This window comes from Myotis nattereri, assembly GCF_964212035.1.
Source record: "Myotis nattereri genome assembly, chromosome: 8".
Lineage (NCBI taxonomy): Eukaryota > Metazoa > Chordata > Mammalia > Chiroptera > Vespertilionidae > Myotis > Myotis nattereri.
The window spans coordinates 37,698,622-37,720,518 of NC_138083.1; the positions used below are offsets into that span (position 1 = coordinate 37,698,622).

General features: G+C 50.7%; 1 protein-coding gene across 2 annotated transcripts in view; it reads left to right on the forward strand.

Moving 5' to 3' along the window:
* DLGAP4 (DLG associated protein 4) overlaps positions 1-21,897 on the forward strand; it is a 182,299-nt gene that overhangs the window by 86,656 nt on the left and 73,746 nt on the right. For both annotated transcript variants that reach the window (XM_081097068.1, XM_081097059.1), the window contains 2 exons: positions 17,668-18,738; positions 21,457-21,701. In XM_081097068.1, the coding sequence (XP_080953194.1) occupies positions 17,740-18,738; positions 21,457-21,701 (1,244 nt within the window). In that variant the 5' untranslated portion in view covers positions 17,668-17,739. The remainder of the gene's footprint in view (positions 1-17,667; positions 18,739-21,456; positions 21,702-21,897) is intronic.

Here is a 21,897-nt window from a genome sequence, read left to right on the forward strand (position 1 = left end):
ATTTATTTTATATATTTAAATGCCATTCAACAAAGAAAAATCAACCAAAAAATGAGTTCACTTGTCACCTCTGACACACGTGTCATAGGTTCGCCATCACTGCACTAGGAAGTTGCCAGTTTGATACCTGGTTGCGGACTCGATCCCCAGTGTGTGTGTGGTTGGGGGGGGGGGGGCAGGGAGGAGGTTGGGGGTGCAGGAGGCAGCTAAACAATGTTTCTCTCTCACTGATGTTTCCCTCTCTCTCTTTCCCTCTCCCTTCCTCTCTCTGAAATCAATAAAAACATATTATTTTTTAAAAAATATGTTAGCCAGGGCTACAGTCATCTAAAGGCTTGACTGGGACTAGAGGATTTGCTTCCAAGCTCCTTTGCAGGGCTGTTGGTAGGAGGCCTCATTTCCTTGCTCCAGAACCGGTGGAGAAGACACTCCATAGGGGGAGTGCGTGTACGGCATGGGGGCTGGCTCCCCCAGAGCTAGAGATCCAAGAGAGCAAGATGGAAATGACAATGTCTTTTAACCTGGTTCTGAAGTCACATACTGTCATTTCCATAACATCCTATTGACAGGTCAACCCTCGTCAGTGTGGGTGGGGACTGGCTGTCTAAGGCAGTGGTCGGCAAACTCATTAGTGAACAGAGCCAAATATCAACAGAACAACGATTGAAATTTCTTTTGAGAGCCAAATTTTTCAAACTTAAACTATATAGGTAGGTACATTGTTATTAACTTAATTAGGGTACTCCTAAGGCTTAGGAAGAGCCACACTCAAGGGGCCAAAAAGCCACATGTGGCTCGTGAGCCACAGTTTGCCGACCAGGGGTCTAAGGGCATCAGAACGAGACAGACTCTCTGGGGGCCGACATGGAGGCCGGTTATCATAGACTGGATATGAATCAACACTCCAGCATCAGGTGTCCCCTCCAAGCCTGTGGCAGGGTGAAGGCAGGGTCAGTGTTTCAGGTCAGCTGCAAGGCCCCAAGGATGGAACTCAGGAGCAGGGTATGCCAGAGGGGACAGTGGAGGCCATGGTCACTCCAGAATCACTGAGGGGCACTGAGGGAGGTTGCAGGATATTCCTCCAACCCCGAGGGTGCTGTCTCCAGGCACCAGGCCACCTCTGATGTGGCCAAGGGGTGTCACAGGGACAGGTTGACTGCAAAACCCACACAGATCAGATCCTATTTGATCCATCTCCCCTTCTGGAGATCTTTTTTCTGAAAGTTTCTCTAAAGAGACATTGTGTGAGGGGGTGAAGTGGAGTGAGGGAAACAGGAGGGATGGGGCTGTTAAGATGAGTTAGTATCTGTACTTGGAACAGAGTCTGACACACAGTGAGGCTGTATGTGTTAGCTGCTGTAAGTTTTGTGTTCACATGCGAGGGGAGGCATGAGAAATTCCGTAGTATCACAAGACAACCCTGTGAGCATCGGCCTAGCTAATAGGAGGTGCTTACAAGTATTTGCTGAATGAATGAATGAATGAGTGAGTGAATGAATATGAGTAAGCTGCCATCCCAGCCTGTGGGGGCCCCCGTCCAGTGGGGACCCTGACACTCACTCCAGCGCAGTGTGCAAAATGATCTACAGCCTCTGTGAGGTGCAGGAGCTCCTGGAGGGAGAGAGCCGTTTGGGCTGCAGGCCAGAGGGGCAGCTGGTGAGCAGGTCAGGGAGCGCCTCTGGAGGAGGTGGTGTGTGAGCGGGTCTTGCTCCAGATCCGGTGGAGAAGAGCATTCAAGGCAGAGGAACAACACACACAACAGCCAGGAGGGAGCATGGCCTGGGAAGAGTGGTCGATGTGTGGTGGAGATGCTGCCGCAGAAGTGGGCAGGGGCAGGGTTGCAAAGGGCCTTGAATGCCGAGAGGAACGGGGCAGCCAGGGAGGGGTCCTTCATAAGGGAGGACATGGTGGAGTCTGGAGACATGTTCAAAGCAGAAACTCTGGACTTCGGCAACCTGGGTTCAATCCCAGTTCTACTACCGACATCTCTGTGACCTTGGGCAAGTTACCCCTCATCTGTGAAACAGAGGTGCTGACATAGTTAGCTACCCCATGGGGCTGTTGAAGTGAGTCGGACACATAGTGAGGCTGTGCTGGTGTTAGTTATTGTACGTACTGTATGCATGCGCTATTTCGTTAACAAAGGTGGATGGGCCGGGGAGCCTGCAGGGGGCTGGGGACTGTTGAACCAGAGCTGATGAGGGTCCAGTCGTGCAGAGGACATGGGAAGGGAGTAGATTAGGGTGGTGGATGCTGCCACCCTAGAACAGCGGTGACCTGGTAAATGTGGGAGAGAAGAGACGATGGAGTGAAGGCACCCCAAAGTTGGCAGGAGCCCCCAGTCCAGGGCATGCCTGCTCAGAAGCCTCCGATGACTCCCAGGAGCCTGCAGCTTATTATTTTTAATAAATCTTTGGGATAGGTAATATGTTAGCGTGGACCTAAAGACTAGACGCAATGTGGTGTCCTGGATGAGACCCCGAAGCAGAAAAAGGACATTCATGAATTGGGACTCTCCGAACACAGTTTGGAGCTTAGTTAATAGTAATGCATGAATGTTAAGTCCTTAGTTTTGACAAATGTCCCATTGTTACGTAAAATGTTCACGTTAGAGAGAACTGGGTGAAGGTTATCCTGGAACTCTGTGCTATCTTTGCCACCTGGAACAATCTAAAATTATTCTAAAATACAAGTCTTTCTTCTAAATGCTAAAGAAACGTAGTAAAAGTCCCCCTACTACCCTTTCTTCCACCCATCCTGTTTCTAGCTTTTGGGGGACCCTTCCACAGATACGCAAATGAGCAATATTCTTTTGCCTTCTCTTAGACAATTAGTACCATTCTGTAGCAGATGCTGGGTGCCCTGCCCCTACCACCTCATCTCCCTGTCTGGTTCATGCCCACTCCCTCCTCTGGAAATACCCACACCTCTAGCTGAGGCTTCGTTCCAGCCTCCGGGGGAGGTGGCAGTGCCCCGGGGAGTTGCTGCCCCCGGGCAGCCCTCAGCTAGTTCGGTGCAGAGCTCCTCGCTGAACTGAGCGCAGTTGCCCGCAGCTCAGGCCTGTGTGCTTCATTGCTTTCCTTGTTTTCTCACTGTGCTTCCTGGATCACCTCCCCAATAGACTCAAATCCTTGGCCAGGGCCTGCTTCAGAGGGAACCCAGACTAAGGCAAATCCCATAGCCCTGTCCTGCCCTTTGCTGTTTTCACTTCGCAGTGTATTTTGAAAGGTTTTTCCTGTCAGGACTTACAGCTGCCTTATTCTTTTTACAGCTGCATAGTATTCCATAGTGTGCTGGGTCATAATTTGCTTAGCAAGTCTCCTACTGGATATTTGGGTTGTTTTCAGGCTTTTGCTAATACAAACAATATTTTAAGAAGAACCCTGTGTGTAAGGCAAGGCCCTAGAAGTGGAACTGCTAGTGCCAGTGGCCTTTGGGGCCCTGCTCTACTTTGATGGTGGATGGCTTGCCGTTTAAATCTAGAGTCCCTAGGGGGTTACCATGGCCCTCCCCGATCTGACCCAGGCATCTGCCTCTCCCACTCCCTTAGAGCTTTCCCCTCACCACTGGGACAACTTGCTGTTTCCAGCACTGCCTCCATCTCTCACCTTTGACCATGATTTGTCTATGCTTGTCCCTTTATGAACGGCTCTCCCTCACACCTTTATCTGCTGAAATCGTACATGTCCTCAGAGAGCTGGCTGAAATGACACCTCCTCCAGGGAGCCCAGTAAGTATGAAGCCCTCCTTTTGTTGGGCTGCACACCTGGCTTCGACATGTCCTGGAATTTATTTTTATGTGTCCTCTGATTGCTATACATATTTCTGCCTCCTGCACTTGGCTGCCTGTTCTTGAAGGGCTGGAACCCTCTGAGTCACGGAGCAGGCCCCATTAATGTTGGAGGAATTGAATTAAATGTGCTGGCAATTGCTGCATCCTGACCATTTTGTTCTGTCATTTGCCAACACACCCTTCCAGGATGGTCCCTCAGTGGAGGCCAGAATAAAACAGACCGAGGCAGGTGACCTCTGGGTCTTGCCTGCCCTACAGTCAGAATTCTGAGGCCGGAGAGCGGGGCAGTGTGTCCCCTGGATGACCTTCCTGTAATATTCCTCTCCCAGGAAGGTCATGGTGAGCAGGCAGCTAGAGGTTGTGTCCCCTGAGCAAGCCCAAGCTTGGGGCGCTCATGAGGTGGTGGCAGATGGGACATTGTGACCTGGAAGCTGAGAGGCAGCTCAGGGAGGTGGCTGGAGGCATGTGCCTCTATTCTCCCTCTGTAAAATGGGCCTAATGATAGGAAGCACTTCATAAGCTGGTCTGAGGATTCAGTGAAATAATTTATATAAAGTAAAGAGCATTGATACATAAGCTTCGGAAAGTTCTGGAAAGACTTTTGGGGTTCCTGTAAGAAGCACAGCTCCTCTTTATCGAGCACTTGCTGGAAACGTCACTGGGTGCTCTGCACGCACGCTCTTGCTAAAGTTCACAAACACCCTACAAGTGAAAAACCTTAATTTTTAAATTGTGGTGGAATACACACAAAATTTGCCATCTTAAACCTTAAAAGTGGTATTAAGTACATTAACAATGTTGAGCAGCCATCACCACTATCTGCTTCCAGAACTCTTTCATCGCCCCTGACAGAAATCTTGTGCCCATTAAAAAATCACTGCTCACCCCCCATCTTGCCAGCCCCTGGCAACCACTGATCTACTTTCTGTCTCTATTAATGTAACTGTTCCGGGCATTTCATATAAATGGAACCGTACAATACCTAAGCTTTTGTGTCTGGCTTTATTTTACCTAGTGTGATGTTTTCAAGGTTCATCCATGCTGTATCGGCACTTCATTTCCTTACGGCTGAATAATATGCCATGATATAGCAAGTGCAGTATCTTATCCATACTTTCTAGGTGAGGAAACTGAGGCTCAGAGAGGCCAGCTGACCTGCATCGAGTCACACCACTGGCAGGAGGTGGAGCTGAATTCTAACACCTGTTCTCTTTTCCCCTAACGCCTCAGGGTGGCAAGCACTCTGTCCCCAGCTAGTCCCCTTAGCCCAGTGGTTCTCAACCTTCCTAATGCCGCGACCCTTTAATACAGTTCCTCATGTTGTGGTGACCCCCAACCGTAAAATTATTTTCGTTGCTACTTCAGAACTGTAATTTTGCTACTGTTATGAATCGTCATGTAAATATCTGATATGCAGGATGTATTTTCATTGTTACAAATTGAACACAATTAAAGCATAGTGATGAATCACAAAAACAATATGTAATTATATATGTGTTTTCCAATGGTCTTAGGCGACCCCTGTGAAAGGGTCGTTCGACCCCCAAAGAGGTCGCGACCCACAGGTTGAGAACCGCTGCCTTAGCCCCTCACAAAGGCCCCACTTGATTGGGATAATCATCCCGTTTTCTAAAGGAAAATTGAGATGCCCTGTGAGGTGACTTGCCTGGGGCCACACTCTGAATTGGCTAGGACTCCCCATGAGCACAACAATGAATATTACTTTGAAATGGCAGCTGGGAATGGTTACTGAGGTCCCCCCAGAGCCTGCTGGAAGGGGACAGGGAGATGAGCCCTGCCCCTGCCCCTTTCCCAGCCTTATGGTCGTCCCAGTGGTGCCTGGGGAGCTGTCCCTGGGGTTGATGGGAGCACACTCTGCAGCTGTGGCCAGCTGTCCCCCGCCATCACTCCAGGGCAGTTTTTTTGGCTTTTGTTCATCAGCAAAAAAATCATTTCTGTAGACCAGCACCTCCTCCAGGCGTGCTGACTGCTGACTATCCAGTCTGAGCAGCGGGGTGCTGGGGTGCAGCAAGTGCAGAGTCAGGAGACCTGAGCCCCTTGCAGCCTCCACCTGCTGTGTGACCTTGGGCGAGTCCCAGGCCCTGCCTGAGCCCAGTCAGCAAAGCGTAGCATGACAGGTCCAGTGCTGAACAACATTCCACAGTTCGCAGGCTTTAGAGAGGTTTCTATGGGGCCTGCAGAGGGCGGAGACCCCTCCCTGCCCGGCTCCAGTCCCAGGCGAGCATCCTGAGCAGCAGCCGCGTGCCGTGACCCAGCTCCAGGCCAGCACTGTCCCCAGAGCTGTCTGAGGTGGAAACGGTCTGGGCTGCACTGAGCAGCTGGCAGCCACTAGCCAAATGTGGCCACTGAGCCCCGGAAATCCGCTGGTGCAACTGAGAAACTGAACTTTAATTTTTTTTAATATATTTTTTATTGATTAAGATATTACATATGTGTCCTTGTCCCCACGTTACCCTTTACCCCCCCCCCCCCCGCTCATGCCCTCACCCCCCCGTTGTCCGTGTCCATTGGTTAGGCCTATATGCTTGCATGTAAGTCCTTTGGTTGATCTTTCCCCCTTACCCCTCCCCTCCCCTACCTTCCCTCGAAGGCCCGACAGTCCAATCAATGCCTCTCCGTCTCTGGATCAGTCCTTGTTCATCAGTTTATGTTGTTCATTATATTCCACAAATGAGTGAGATCCTGTGGTATTTATCCGCTCTCCAGTTCCATCCATGCTGTGGCAAATGGTAAGAGTTCCTTTTTCTTCTTCCTCTTCTTAAAGAATACCTTTCAGCATTTCATATAATGCTGGTTTGGTGGTGATGAACTCCTTTAGCTTTTTCTTATCCGTGAAGCTCTTTATCTGACCTTCTATTCTGAATGATAGCTTTGCTGGATAAAGTAATCTTGGTTGCAGGTTCTTGCTATTCATCACTTTGAATATTTCTTGCCACTCTCTTCTGGCCTGCATGGTTTCTGTTGAGAAATCAGCTGACAGTCGTATGGGTACTCCCTTGTAGGTAATTGACTTTCTTTCTCTTGCTGCTTTTAAGATTCTCTCTTTGTCTTTTGCTCTTGGCATTTTAATTATGATGTGTTTTGGTGTGGTCCTCTTTGGATTCCTTTTGTTTGGGGTTCTCTGCGCTTCCTGGACTTGTAAGTCCATTTCTTTCACCAGGTAGGGGAAGTTTTCTGTCATTATTTCTTCAAAAAGGTTTTCAATATCTTGCCCTCTCTCTCCTTCTGGTACCCCTATAATTCTGATGTTGGTACGCTTGAAGTTGTCCCAGAGGTTCCTTACACTATCTTCATATTTTTGGAATCTCTTTTCTTTTTTCTTTTTTGGTTGGGTATTTTTTGTTTCTTTGTATTTCAAATCTTTGACTTGATTCTTGGGATCCTCTTGTCTGCTGTTGGATCTCTGTAAATTATTCTTTATTTCAGTCAGTGTATGCTTAATTTCTAGTTGGTCCTTTTTCATGTCCTGCATGGTCTCACTATACTTATTGAGGGATTCATTAAATTTATCGGCGGTTTTCATAAAATTCTTGAAAAACCTTATAAACGTGGCCTTGAACTCTATATCCAGTCATTTGCTTTCCTCCATTTCTGCCATTTGTGACCTGTTTCTTTGTCTCCGCATTTTGGCTGCTTCCCTGTGTTGATAGAGTGGCCCAACGCGCCAGGTGTCCTGTAGGGCCCAGTGGCTCAGCCTCCCCAGTTCCCTGGGGTGGACACTCTTGGTGCACTCTTGGTGCCTTGGTTGTTGTAGGATCACTGGGAGGAATTGACCTCCAGGCCAATTGGCTGTGAGAATCAGCTGTGTCTGAAGTGGGAGAACTTCTGTGCTGAAGACACCCTTCTGGGGCAAGACTTGCTTCAGTGGGGCTTTGGTGCTCACTGAGTCTGCTCCCTGAGTGTGTCCCTTATGGATCTGAGGAGTTGCAATCTGGATGGTCCCCCTCTGACCACTGGATACAGTGGCTCCTGGATCTAAGGAGGTGCTAACTCAGCTTCTGCCTGAGGCCACACAGCAGGAGCCACGAAGAGGCTCAGCTGTGAAGCAATGCAAGCCGCTGCGGGGCCTTGGGCCTTCTCTTGGAAGTTCCGGGTCTGCCTGGCTCGGCTGCAGTTAGGTACATTCACATGCAAAAGCCTCTGCCGCAGCCTGGGTGGGGCAGGGTCTCAGGGAATCAAAGGGCGGAGCAAGCAGCTATGGCTGATTCTCTGCCCAGCCCTAAGGAGTCCCGCGTCTCAGTGACCCGATAATTGCTGCAAGCACCTCTGAGGGAAGGCCGCCCTCAAGTTCGCCCGCTGCCCAACCAGCTTCTCCCTGTATGAGTCCTGGGTCCCCAGAGACTTCCCGGAACCGCAGTTGAGAGCAGTCGGGAGCTTGTGATTCAAAAAGACAGCCTCGTCCTCAGGTGCCACCCCCTTTCCGCGCGCGCGAGCCGCCGCCGTACCTCTGCACTTCACCTCCGCAGCTCCTCTGGCTCTCAGTGTGCTTTTCTTTCCTTCTAGTTGTAGAATTTACACTCAGCCAGGCTTCCTGTTGTTCTGGATGATGTCTGCTCTGTCCTTTGCGGTATTTTCCAATTGTTGTGGGAGGCGGCAATTTCCCGGTGTTTATCTATGCCGCCATCTTAGTTTCTCCTGAACTTTAATTTTTATAGAATTCTATTTAAGTTTAATTAAATGTCTAGAGCAGGTCAAGACAGTTAGGTTTTGAGAACATGAAGAGGGGGAGGTCCACTCAGAAAGTGCCCACAGCCCAGAACACACTCAGCCCTTGTTGGTTGAAGATCTCTAGAGAGTACTGGCCTGGAAGTCTAGGGGCCTGGAAGTCTCGGGGCCTGGGTTCAAATCTCAGCTGCCATCAACACGCCATGTGAACCAGGCCAAACCCCATTCCCTCACCTGAACTTGTAGGTGGCTAAACAGGGACGGTCTGCCTGTGGGTGGGTCCTGTTGGTGAGGACAACAGCAGCAAACACTTGTAGAACACTCGCTGTGTGCCAGGTGCTGGGCTAAGCCATGTGTGTTACCTCATTTATCTCTCCCAACCACCCTTTCAGGAACTGGGCTCAGGGAGGTCCATTAACTGGCTCAAGGTCACCCAGCACCAGGATTCAAACTTGAGGAGGCTGGTTCCAGAGCCCACATTCTCAGCCTCCTGACCTGGAGGGTCAGGGCTGTATGCATCCTCCCTGGGGCCACCACAGGAGTGGCTGGAGCGGGACAGGCCAGCCAGGCCTGCAGTGTCAAGTAGCAGCCCGGAGTAGTAGCCCCAGGTGAGGCCTGAAGGTGCAGGGGTGTGAGGAAGTCACGGTCATAACCCTCTCCTCCTCCCAACTCAGGCTTTTCCTAGGTGAGGACGGAGGGAGTCCTGGCTTGGGTGTCGGGAGAAGAAACTCAGATCAGACCTCATTAACTCCATCTCAGCCACAGACCCTTCTTCCTCTGCCCTGTGTCCCCATGTGCCTTCTAGCATGCGGTGAGCATCAAATTCATCATCTCAATCCTGACACTTTTCGGAATGAAACAGGCAGTAGCCATGAGGGACTCCAGGACAATAGGGAGAACCAAAGCAGGGCATCTGTCACCCTCCTCGCCATGAACATGTACAAGCGCCATCTCTGTGCAGGACCCTTGCTCCTGGTCCAGAGGGACACTCAGAGCTGTCTGTGGTTCCTTAGGCTGGTAGCTCCCATCACAGGGAACCCAGAGGAGGCCTCACCCCCATTTGCAAGGTCATGGAAGACTTCTTGGAGGAGGGGGTGTCTCTTCTGAACTTCAAGGATATTAAGCAAGGAAAGAGGCTTGGGACAGTGTTTTCAGGAAGGTTCTGGGGAACAAAAACACCAGCCCAGTCCATCTGGGACCCAGGCATGGAGAAGAAACAAGAAAGGGGTCTGGGGCAACCCAACAACCAACTCCCTTCCCTGCTGTCAGGCAGCGCCAACCCTCTCCAGTTCCTCTCCCTCTGAGGCTCCGTCTAACTACCTCACTCACTTAACGACTGCTTAGCGCACACCTACTATGTGACACTGTGTGCTTCGTACTGGGGGTACAGTGGAAAATGAAACATGCATGGTCCCCCCAACTCTTAGAGCCCACAGAGCATAGAGAGACAGGTGTTAATCAAGTACACAAGGAACCAAGCAGGTAATGAGAGAACCTGATTAAGTGTTTTGAAGGAAATAAAAAAGAGGGTCAGTCCAGCTGGTATGGCTCCGTGGTTGAGTGTCAACCTATGAACCAGGAGGTCATGGTTCAATTCCTGGTCAGGGCATGTGCCCAGGATGTGGGCTCGATCCCCAGTAGAGGGTGTACAGGTGTGCAATTATTCTCCCTCACATTGATGTTTCTCTCTCTCTCTCTCTCTCTCTCTCTCTCTCTCTCTCTCTCTTTCTCTCCCCCCCTCCCTCCTTCCCTCCCTCTCTCACTGAAATCAATAAAAAAAATTTTTTTAAAAAGGGGGAGTGGAGAGAGAGAGCAGAGTGGGATGGAGGGACCATCTTAGACATAGGGGTCAGGAAAGGCCTCTGAGGAGGCAATGTTTGAGTAGAGACGAATTGACAGAAGCAGCTGGATATGTGAAGAGTTAAAAGGAAGATTGTTCAGGTAGAGGGAACAGCATATGTAAAGCCCTGTGGCAGGAAAGAGCTGGGGTTGCTAGAGAAGTAACAAGTGAGGAGGCTGGCATTTTGCCTGAGGTCATGGGAAGACCTTGAAGGGGTTTAAGGGATCGGGGTGAAGAGATTCTCTTGGGGAATTTTAAGGGATTCCTCTGTAGTCCCTGTGTTCTGAGGTTCTAGGTCCGTGTTTTCTCCCGTCTTTTCTGTGTCTGCAACACAAAGATGAGTGCAGGGGGTGGGAGGTGACCTCTGAAGCCTCAGGAGAGTCCAGGCAGGTTTAAATTCGGCACAGTCTCGGAGAGTCCTGTAAGCAAGCCTGTCCCCACCAATCCCTCAGCCCCAAATCTGCACCCTTCACCCCAAAGGAGCTGCAGCACCCACATCCTGGGCCCTGTGTTGAGAGTTCACTGTCAGGATGGGCGACACCGGAATTGGGCTCCAAGTGGAGGAGGGGGCCTGAGGTGGGGACAGTGCCGGTCACATGTCCCAGGCAGCCCAATCCAAGGCATCTTGTTGACAGAACCACCAGTTAATTGAATGTCATGCTTTTCAAACAGTTGCTATGGACACAGACTTAGGTTGGAAACAGTTTGGACCTTGACCCATCAGGATAACGGAGCTGTCATAAATGAAAAGGATCCTGGAACCTCCACCTGGAGAGCAAGGCTGTGGGCTTAAGAGTCCGATTAATTCACACCAGACTCCGCCCGCTGCCCGCTGTGGGGCCTGGAGCAGGTGACGTTAGCCATCTGAACTGCTTTTTGTCTTCTACCATGGGTGTATTCGTTACCTATTTCTGCATAAAAATTACACCAAAAGTTGGCATCACCTTAAAGCAATAAACATGTATTATCTCACACAGTTTCTGAGAGTCAGGACCCCAGGAGCAGCCTCTGTGGGTGGTTGTGGCCCAGGTTGCCGTCAAGCTGTCAGCCAGGGCTGCAGCCATCTGAGGGCCTACTTGGGGCTGGAGGATCTGCTTCCAAGGTGGCTGACAGGTAGGTTAGTGCTGGCTGTCAGCAGGTGGCTTCAGTTTTCCCCACGTGGTCCTCTCCTCTGGGCTGCTTGAGTGTCCTCACAACATGGCAGCTGACTGTCCCCAGGGCCGGTGAGCCAAGAGAGGAAGGCAGAAGCTGCATGTCTGCTCTGACCTACCTCAGAAGTCACATGGGTCATCTCTACAGTGTCCTGTTAGTTACACAGTCAGCCCTGCTTGTGTGGGAGACAGGGCTGTTCACAAGATCACGAATACCAGGAGCCAGGAGGGGGGGATCCCCAGAAGGCATGCTGGTGGCTGGCTACCAGGTGCACCCACCGTCCCCACCAGGAAGAGCTGCAGTGAGGATTAAATGAGCTCATGTATGGGAAGCACCTAGTACACAGTAAGTGCTCAATAAAGGATCCCTATGATTGGCTTAAACTGAAAACTTACCGCCCGGTAACTGCCTCACTTTCTGCATCATTGCTAGGCACCCTCAAGACCTTCTGCCACTCTTTCATTTAGCAAAAGCTTCTTGAGCCTCTACTGTGTCCTTGCTGGGTGCTAGTGACAGAGCAATGACAAAGACAGGCCCTGTCCCTGCTGTTCTAGACATAAACCCAGGTGATACAGCAGAGAGGGCTGGCAGGTGAGGAGCTGCTTTGGTCGGTCTCTCTGCAGGGGTGGCCTGTGCACCAAGACCTGTTTGTTTGGAGTGAAGGAGAGTTTGTGTAGTGGGGGCAGAGGGGAGACAGAGCATTTCAGGCAGATGTATCAGTAAGAGCAAAACCCAAGATGGGAGTTAACGATCCCTGTTCAAAGAACAGAATGGATGCCCAAGGGAGCAGGGGCAGGAAATGAGGTCTGGAAAGCAAGAAGTCAGAGGAATAAGATTGACTTTTAGCCTGAGAGCCATGGGAGTCTTGTCATCTGGGTGAGAGACGATGGGGGCCTGGCCCCAGCAGGGCTGTGGATGTGGTGAGAAGTGGTGAGGTTCTGGGAAATGTTGAAGGTAGAATTGTTTTCAAAGGATTTGTTGTTGAATAGGATGTGGGGGTGAGAGAAGGAGGAGTCAGGGATGAGTCCAAAGTTTCTGATCTGAGCAAGCAGGAGGATGATGTCATCATAAGCTGAGCTGGGAAAATTGTAGGGGGAACAGGTCAGAGTAGGCAGGAGAACAAGCATTTGATTTTGGACCTGCCAGACACCAGTGCAAGATGTCAAGGAGGCAGTTAGAGATATGCGTCGGGTATTTGAGAGAGAGAGAGAGCGGAAGATGTAAATTTAGGAGTTGTCAGGTATAGGTGGTGTTTAAGTCACGAGTTCGGATGAGATCAGTCGGAAAGAGTGTAGAGGGAAGCCAAGCACACAGTTCCTCTAGCGTTTAGAGGTCAGAGGAGGAGAAGCCAGCAAGCAATGGAGCAGGTGTGGCAAGAGATGTGGGAGGAAAATGGGATGGGTACCCAGAGATGAAGTCACACCTGCCCCTCTCTACCTCTACCCCTTCCCCTATCCCAGGCAGCACCAAGGCTCTGGAGGCCCCAGCGAGCCCATCCTTTCCTTCCCACATTTCATCCTTTCCTTTCCACATTTCATCCTTCAGAGGCCTATGCAGTGGCTGTGTCCTCCAGGGACTGCTGTGAACATACTAGAATGTTTGGCCATACCACCCACATCATTTCCAGCCTTTCATCACTCAGCTCACCCTCCCACGCCCCACTCTAGTTGTCTTTCTCTTAACAACAGCACTCAACATTATACAGGACTATCTTCTCCCTTCATTAGGACTCTCTATCTCTGTTAATGCAGCCGTAGACAAAACCAGCCTTTCTAGTAGCACCAACTACAAAAGATATGAGTAGGAAATCGTAAGACATCTGGGCTGATTAAAGGGAGGGGCTGTGAAGAAGACAAATGGAAATGGTAATGTCTGAAAAGGGGGTTGCATTCAATCAGTTTGTGGGTCTTGACAGTCATACCAAGGAGTTTGGACTGAGGAGGGAAGAAAATCCACCGAAGGTTCTAAATTAGGGAGAGAACACAATCAGACGGGTTTGGGTTCATGCTGGGTTCTGTCCCTAGCCTTGTCCCTGATTGGCTCTCACATGCTCACAGGCCAACCCTGGCTCCAGGATGAGCTGGGATAGGGCAAGGAGGCCCCACTGTGCAGATGAGAGTGGCAGCTGCCGACACAGAGGCACCATGGAGCAGCAAGGGCTCCCAGGGAGGCAGCAGCTTCACTGGTTTCTCCACATTTCCATGAGGGCAATGAGGCTTATATTAATGAGAGGTAATTATGGGCACCCGGATGGGCCTAACTATAGCTCAGAGACAAAGGGAGCCGAGGCAGCCAACTGCTTTCCCTGCAAGGCCAAGGCCTGCCTATTTTAAGACCTCCCCAAGGTAAGGTTCCCATCACCCCTGGGTGTTGGGTGGCCGAGGGACTGACACCCAGGGTTTCAGGAACCCTGACCAAGAAAGCTCAGAGGGAATCAGTGTGACGGGATGTCCAAACGACCTTCACTCAAACCCCCTACTGCTTAGAGATGGACTGTGAGGCCAGAGAGAGGGACCAGTCTGAGGCCACAGCAAGTAAAGAGCAGAGTCAGGATTTGAATCCAGGTCCAACTGTGTGCACTTTCCACCATGCAGGGCAGTATCCCTCCCCTGGAAGCTTGACCTGTCCCCAAGAAGCACTGCGAGGTGATGAGGAGAGAGTGACTGATATTTAGTTACCAAGCACCTAGATGCCAGTGGCTCTCTACAGGACACCACAATTAATCCTTATCATAACCTCAAAAAGGAAAAGTCATCACCTCATGTTATAGAAGAGGAAACTGAGGTTTAGAAGGAGTAATTACATCGACAAATGTCCCAGGGCAAGGAGGGAAAGAAATAGACTCGGTTATGTCCTATTTTAGGGCCAGGAAACACCCTGAGGTTTGCATGGGAAGTCTCTGGGAAACACCTGTGACAGGTGAGGGCTGCAGGATTGGGCAGAGGGAGGAGTTGAAGGGAAATGCAGGTACAACAAGGGCCTCAGCTAATCCCAGGGGGAGCTCTGGAGCTGGGACAGCCCTTAGGGTTGTTCTGAATTGGCCAAGACAGCCAGGCCTTGGTGCCCACACATCAACCAGATACTGGACTCGGGCTGCCCCTGAGGAAGGAGCAGGACCTTGGTGAGGCATCTCCCTTTGGCTGAGAGCAAGTCCTGCTGGTACCCAGCTATGCAATATCAGCAGCCAGTGCTCTTGGCAACTGGAGATATGAGTGCCTCAGTCTGAAGGGGAGACCTGGGCAATGTCCACTGCCTGCCCATCTCCAGATCCTTTCTCATTCCTCTGCCCCTCAGATGAGAAGAACCAGCTCTTTCCCACAAGGAGGTTAAGGGAACATGGACTCGTGTTCTTTGTGGAGCTGACAGGCCAGGGGATGCTGGGTGGCTGCATCAGTGTTAATGAGGCCATCGGTGCTAATGAGGAAAGAAAGAGTGAGTAGCTGTTCCAGAAAAGTTGAAAAACATGACCTATTAAAAGCCTATAGGGACAGAATAGGAGAAAATACTTGCAAATCATGTATCTGATAAGGACTTAATATATAGAATGTATAAAGAAATCCTACAACACCACCAAAAATGACAGAACACCCAATTAAAAATGAATAAAGGGCCCTAGCCAGTTTGGCTCAGTGGACAGAGCATCAGCCTGAGGACAGAAGGGTCCCAGGTTCGAGTCCAGTTGAGGGTATGTGCAGGAGGCAACCAATTGATGTGTTTCTCTCACATTAATATTTCTTTCTGTTTTCCCTCTTTCACTCTCTCTAAAAATCAATGAAAAAATATCTTTGGGTGAGGATTAAAAAAATAATAAATAATATAATTTTTTTAAATGAATGAAAGACTTAATATAGATTTCTCCAAAGGAGGTATATAAATGGCCAGTGAGCCCATGAAAAGATGCTTAATATCATTAGTTATCAGGTAAATGCAAATCAAATCCACAGTGAGATACCAGTCCATACCTACTAGAACGGATATATTTAAAAAAGAAAAGCACACGTGTTGGGCCCAGCCTGTGTTGCTCAGTGGTTGGGTGTGACCCATGAACCAAGAGGTCACAGTTTGAGTCCCTGTCAGAGCACATGCCCAGGTTATAGGCTTGATCCCCTGTAGGGGACATGCAGGAGGCAGTTGATTAATGATTCTCTCTCACATTGATGTTTGTATCTCTCTCTGTCTCTCCTTTCTTCTCTTTCTAAAATCAATAAGAACATATTCAAAAACAACAACAAGTATTGGTGAGTATGTGGAGAAATAGGAACCCCACACATTGCTGATGGGATATAAAATGGCACAACCACTGTGGAAAAACAGTTTGGCAGTTCCTCAAAAAATTAAACACAGAATTACCATATGACCCAGCAATTCTACCCCAAGGTATATACCCAAAAGAATCAAAAGCAGGGACTCACACAGATACTTGTATGCATTGTTCATTATAGCATTATTCATAAACCAAAAGGTGGAAACAACCCACATGCCCAACAGTAGATGAATGGACAAACAAAATGTGGCATATACATACTATGGCATATTAATCAACCATAAAAAGAAATGACTTTCTGATATATATATGCTACAATATGGATCAATCTTGAACACAGTATGCTTAGTGAAATAAGCCAGATACAAAAGGACAAGTGTTCCGGCCGGGTAACTCAGTTGATTAGAGCATCATCCCGATACGCCAAGATTGCAGGTTCGATCCCCAATCAGGGCACATACAAGAAGAAACCAGTGAAGAGATAAATAAGTGGAACAGCAAATTCCTCTTTTCCTCTCTCTCTCTAAATAAATTAATTTTTTAAAAGAAAAAAAATGTTAAACAAAAGGACAAGTGTTATATGATTCCAGTTATGTGATATCTAGACTGGGCAAATTAATTGAGATAGAAAGTAGATTAAAAATCACCAGGGACTCGGGGAGGGCAGAGAATAAGGAGTTATTGCTTAATGGTTATAGAATTTCTCTTTGGGCTGATGAACAAAGTTTGGACATTGGTAATGGTGGTAGTTGCACAACATTGTGAATGTAATTAATGCCACTGAACTGTACACTTACACATGGTTAAAGTGGCAAATTTTGTGTTCTGTATTTTATCACAATAAAAATAAGACCCATGGGAAATAGGTAAATCCATAGAAACAGAAAGCAGATTGGTGGTTGCCAGGGGCTGGAAGGAGAAGGAACAGGGAGTAATTGCTTACTTGGTATAGCGTTTCCTTTTGGGGTTAAGAACATGTTTTAGAACTAGATACACAGCACTGTGAATGTACTAAATGTCACTGAATTGTACACTTTAATATGTTATGTGGATTTCACCTTAATTCTTTTTTAAGGGAGGAAAAAATATCTGTGGGGAAATGAACTCTATGAGATGAAGCCAAATGGGTACTTGCCTTTCCAATGACACATTTGTTAGGTATAAGAAAGTCAGGCAATAAGTGAATTAAGTTTCTAACTCAAAAGATGAACAAGGTATTGGAGAAAAGAAAGTTTCCTGGACCCCAGCGTGGGAGTGACAGAAGCAGAGCATACAGAGAAGGGATGCCATCAGGAAACATAACCAAGGCAGAATCACTGTGACTCGGGGACTGTCATAGTTGGGGTTCCCCAGACACATGCCCAAGACAAGGATTCAAGTGCAAGTACTTCATTTAGGAGTAGACAGCTCAGTGTGGGAGGGGAACGTAAGGCAGGGAAGGAGAGGCAGCCAATGAAAGGAGCGTTATCAGCCTTGGCCGGGTGGCTCAGGGCACATGCCTGAGTTGCAAACTCGATTCCCAGTTGGTTGAAGCATCATCCCATACACCAAAAGGTTGCAGGTGCGATTCCTGGTCAGGGCACATATCTAGGTTTCAGGTTTGATCCCCAGTCAGGGTGCACACAGCAGGCAACCGATTGATTTTTCTCTCACACTGATGTTTCCCCCTCTCTCCCTTCCTCTCTCTCTAAAAATCAATATTTTTAAAAATCCTCAGGTGAGGATTAAAAAAAGAAGAAGAAGGGAGCATTATCAAGCAAATGACCACTGTGGGCAGCTGGAGCTCAGCCTCACTGGGCAGCTCCAGGAGACAATGTCTGAGGCTGGGGGAGGTGGCCAGGGGCCCAGGTTCACACTCATGTGGTCCTCCTAGAGGACCAACACCCTATCCCCTCCAAATCCAGCTGACCCCTTTCTGTCTTCTCTCCCCAGGATAGCCGCTGCCCGGGAGAGGTGACCCGGGCACCCCGCTAGGGTGACGGCCCTGCCCCAAGGGCCGAGATCATGAAAGGCCTCGGTGACAGCCGCCCCCGCCACCTCTCCGACAGCCTGGACCCACCACACGAGCCCCTGTTTGCAGGGCCTGACCGCAACCCCTACCTGCTGTCGCCCACAGAGGCCTTTGCCCGGGAGGCTCGCTTCCCTGGGCAGAATGCTTTGCCAGGGGATAGTCTCTTCCCACTCAACAACCAGCTGCCACCACCAAGCAGTACCTTCCCCCGCATCCACTATAATTCCCACTTCGAGGTGCCAGAAGAGAGCCCCTTCCCCAGCCATGCCCAGGCCACCAAGATCAACCGGCTGCCCGCCAACCTCCTGGACCAGTTTGAGAAGCAACTGCCCATCCACCGAGACGGCTTCAGCACTCTCCAGTTCCCCCGCGGTGAGGCCAAGGCCCGGGGCGAGAGTCCCGGTCGCATCCGTCACCTGGTCCACTCGGTCCAGAGGCTCTTCTTCACCAAGGCACCCTCAATGGAGGGCACAGCAGGCAAGATCGGTGCCAATGGCAGCAAGAAAGGTGGCTTGGAGGACGGCAAGGGCCGGAGGGCCAAGAGCAAGGAGCGGGCCAAGGCCGGGGAGCCCAAACGGCGCAGCCGCTCCAACATCTCGGGCTGGTGGAGCTCCGATGACAACTTGGACGGTGAGGGTGGTGCCTTCCGCAGCAGCGGGCCAGCCTCCGGGCTGATGACACTAGGCCGCCAGGCAGAACGCAGCCAGCCTCGTTACTTTATGCACGCCTACAACACCATCAGTGGGCACATGCTCAAAGCCGCCAAGAACAATACCACTGAGCTGACTGCCCCACCACCCCCGTCCGCACCCCCGACCTCCTGCCCCAGCCTTGGGGTGGGCACTGACACCAACTATGTCAAGCGGGGCTCCTGGTCCACTCTGACCCTCAGCCACGCCCACGAGGTGTGCCAGAAGACCTCAGCCACCTTGGACAAGAGCCTGCTCAAGTCCAAATCCTGCCACCAGGGTCTAGCCTACCACTACCTGCAGGTGAGTCCCTTCAAGGGTCAGAGTGGGGGAGGGATGTGAGGAAGGCACGGTTGTGAGGTCCAACTGGGTCACAGATTCACTTGGAAAGTTGTTTTAGTCAGGCCTCTGTACCCCCCTAGGAAATGGGCGACCCGTGATACCTGCTCATAAGGGGATTCCTTCCACTGGCCATGCTCTCAGCAGACATTGATTAGGTCCCTTCTGAGATCAGCCCTGAGTGGGGACTAGAAATGTCCCTGCCCCGTAGAAGACAAATCTGGAAGCTGTGCCATCTACCCACCTCATAGGAGCAATTGCATGGTGTTCTAATTACCAGCCTCCTGCTTGCTACTCCCACCAGACTGGGTTCCTGGAGGACAGGGACCAGATCTGGTGCAGCTGTATGCCCCCAAGGCCCAGGACAGGGTTTGGCATAGAGGAAGTACTCGGGAAATGTGAAGGAGAGAGTGGTAGATGGACAGACGGACACTTAAATGAACAGAACTAGAAATAAATAAGACATAACCCCAATTGTCAGGATGCTTGGAGAGAGACACATGAACAGTCATGTCAATGTGAGCAGGATGTTCTGGGGAGAAGCACGGAGGGCTACAGGAGTGCAGAGGCCCTAACCCAGTTTGGGGGACGAGCTTTATTCTTTCAAACACGAATGTTTATGGAGGCACTTGTGCACCAACTGCACACTCAAGGAAAGAGGCAGAAAGCTCAGACATCTCCGCTGCCACACATCCCCCAAGTTTCTCAAGGGAACGGAGATGTCAGAGCCCAGGATGTGGGTGGAAGTTAGAGGAAGCAGATTCTAAGTACATGTCAAGATGGAAGGGGCAGCTTCTGTAGGTAATGAGCTGGCATACCTTGGGGGAGGGGAGGATATGCCAGTGCAGGCCTGGCCAGGCTTTGGGAATACATTAGATGCGTTTTGAACCAATGAACATCAAAGTCTGACAAAGGCCTGAGTTCTTGTCATTCTATATAAAATTCCAAAGCAGTGAGACTAAGGGGGAGAAAGGCTATTTTTTTAATAGGGAGAAAATGAAATCTAGGTAGTACTTTATATATTTAAGGCTTTTATGGCTCTCAATCCACTTCCTAGTTTAGAAATATAAGCAAGAGTTTTGGGTGACCTGGGTCTCTCTCAAAATGGTATGGTTGGTCTGATCATGTGAAAATGCTTCCAAAACACCATGAAAGGGTGAGCCTGCAGGCCCTGAGGCTGCGCTGCTTGCTTGCATACAGAGAGGGAGATGGGTGGGGGCTATGGTTGCAACACATTTTGAGCAGAAATATACAAGGCCGTGTTCCCAGGGACAGATAGAGAGGTAGGGAGGCTGGACTAGCAAATGGTTTGGGGATAAAATGTACAGGCTCTCGTGACTGTCCGGGTAGTCAGCCGGGGAAAGGGGTTTGAGAAGGCTGGAGGGAGCCCCTAGGGTGGGAGTCCAGAGATTGACCATCCCTCCCTCAGCTGGGACTTGGCCACTGGCAATGTGGTATTTATGGTGCCTGTGCAGCCATGCTGATTTGGGGAGTGTGCATTTGTGTACCTAGTGAAGAATGGATACGTTGTGTACACTGAGAAATATGCGTACCTGGGCATCCACGGTGAAGTATAGACCTAGTGAGGGTGTGTCCTATGTGTTGAGGAAAAGATATGGTGATCTGGGCACATGTTGAGATGTGTCCATGATGCAATGGTGGCAAGCATGTATGTGAGATGTGTGAGTATGCTCCGGGTTCACGTTGTATACATGTTGAGGGGTGTACACATGATGTAGGGGCTACTGGGGTGCATCCTTGGTGAGATGGGTGTGTATGGGAAAGTATGCTTGCTCTCAGATATGTACACAGGACAAGGCCTGTTTACTCTGTGCTGAGGCACTGAGGTGCATGTAAGTGCTGAGATATGCATCCTCATTCATCACGAGGTGAACATCCACTGCGTGTACATGTGTGTATTAGATGAACGAGGGGTGTAGGCTGTGGGTGCAGCCCTGGAGCAGAGCCTGGCCTTAGAAGGACAGAGGGGTTCCCCTCTGTTGGTTTCTGCCACTGTAACCACTGTGGACTAAGACTGCCTCACAGCTGTGATCTCACTTGCCCTTATCACAACCCCTTCCACAGGTGGGATGCCCGAGGTTCAGAAGGTAAAACCCCTTTCCCAGCTTACCAAGCGGCTGCTCCATCCTGGAAGCCAGCTCTCCAGTGCCTCAGTTTACTGACCTGTGGGATGAGGGATTGTGATTGGCTTGGAGGATGCAACCCCCATACTGATATGCCATCGTTCTCTCCCATCCTAAGGCGGGGTTCTTGGTGTCAGGTCTGGGGACCTCCCTCAGGCCTGCTGTTCTCATCTGTGCAGCGGGATGGATCAAAGCCACCCTCTGAGATGGCAGGGGAGGTGATGAACACTGGCTACTCAGGAAGGTAGCTGCCGTGGAGGCCTTTGTGAGCATACATCCTTGGGCAGTTTTGCTGGGGCACCCAGCCTGGATCCATGGAGAACTCAGGTCGTAGATGGGCAGGGACTTGCGTATGTACGGCCCATAGAGAAGCTGTGGCAGAGCCGGCTCTGGAACCCAGCTATCCTTCCCAGCCCGGGCTGCTTCCATGGCAGTGCCCAGCACCAAAGGCTGAGCTCTCCGAGCTGGGGGGCCCGAGGCTGAGCGGCCGGCGCTTCCCCGGAAGTGTCTGTGCTGAGGCCGTTCCTCCCATCCCCAGGTGCCCGGCGGCGGTGGCGGCGAGTGGAGCACCGCACTGCTGTCCCCACACGATGCGGACACCACGGCGGAGGGCCACATCCCCTGCCGACGCATGCGCAGCGGCAGCTACATCAAGGCCATGGGCGACGAGGACAGCGACGACTCTGGCGGCAGCCCCAAGCCCTCACCCAAGACGGCGGCGCGGCGCCAGAGCTACCTGAGGGCCACGCAGCAGTCGCTGGGAGAGCAGAGCAACCCGCGCAGGTGAACGCGCAGTCCCTCCCCCTAGAGCCCCGCCCAGGCAAGCCCTGCCCCGAAGCCCCGCCCTCTGGTCCATCACGTCCAATCGGGCCCCAGGAGATCTCAATTCTCATCTGAGCCCCTGCCCCGCCCGTGAAAGCCCCACCCACAGGTTAACCCGGCTTCATTGGAGCTCCGCCCCTTCAGGTGAGCCCTGCCC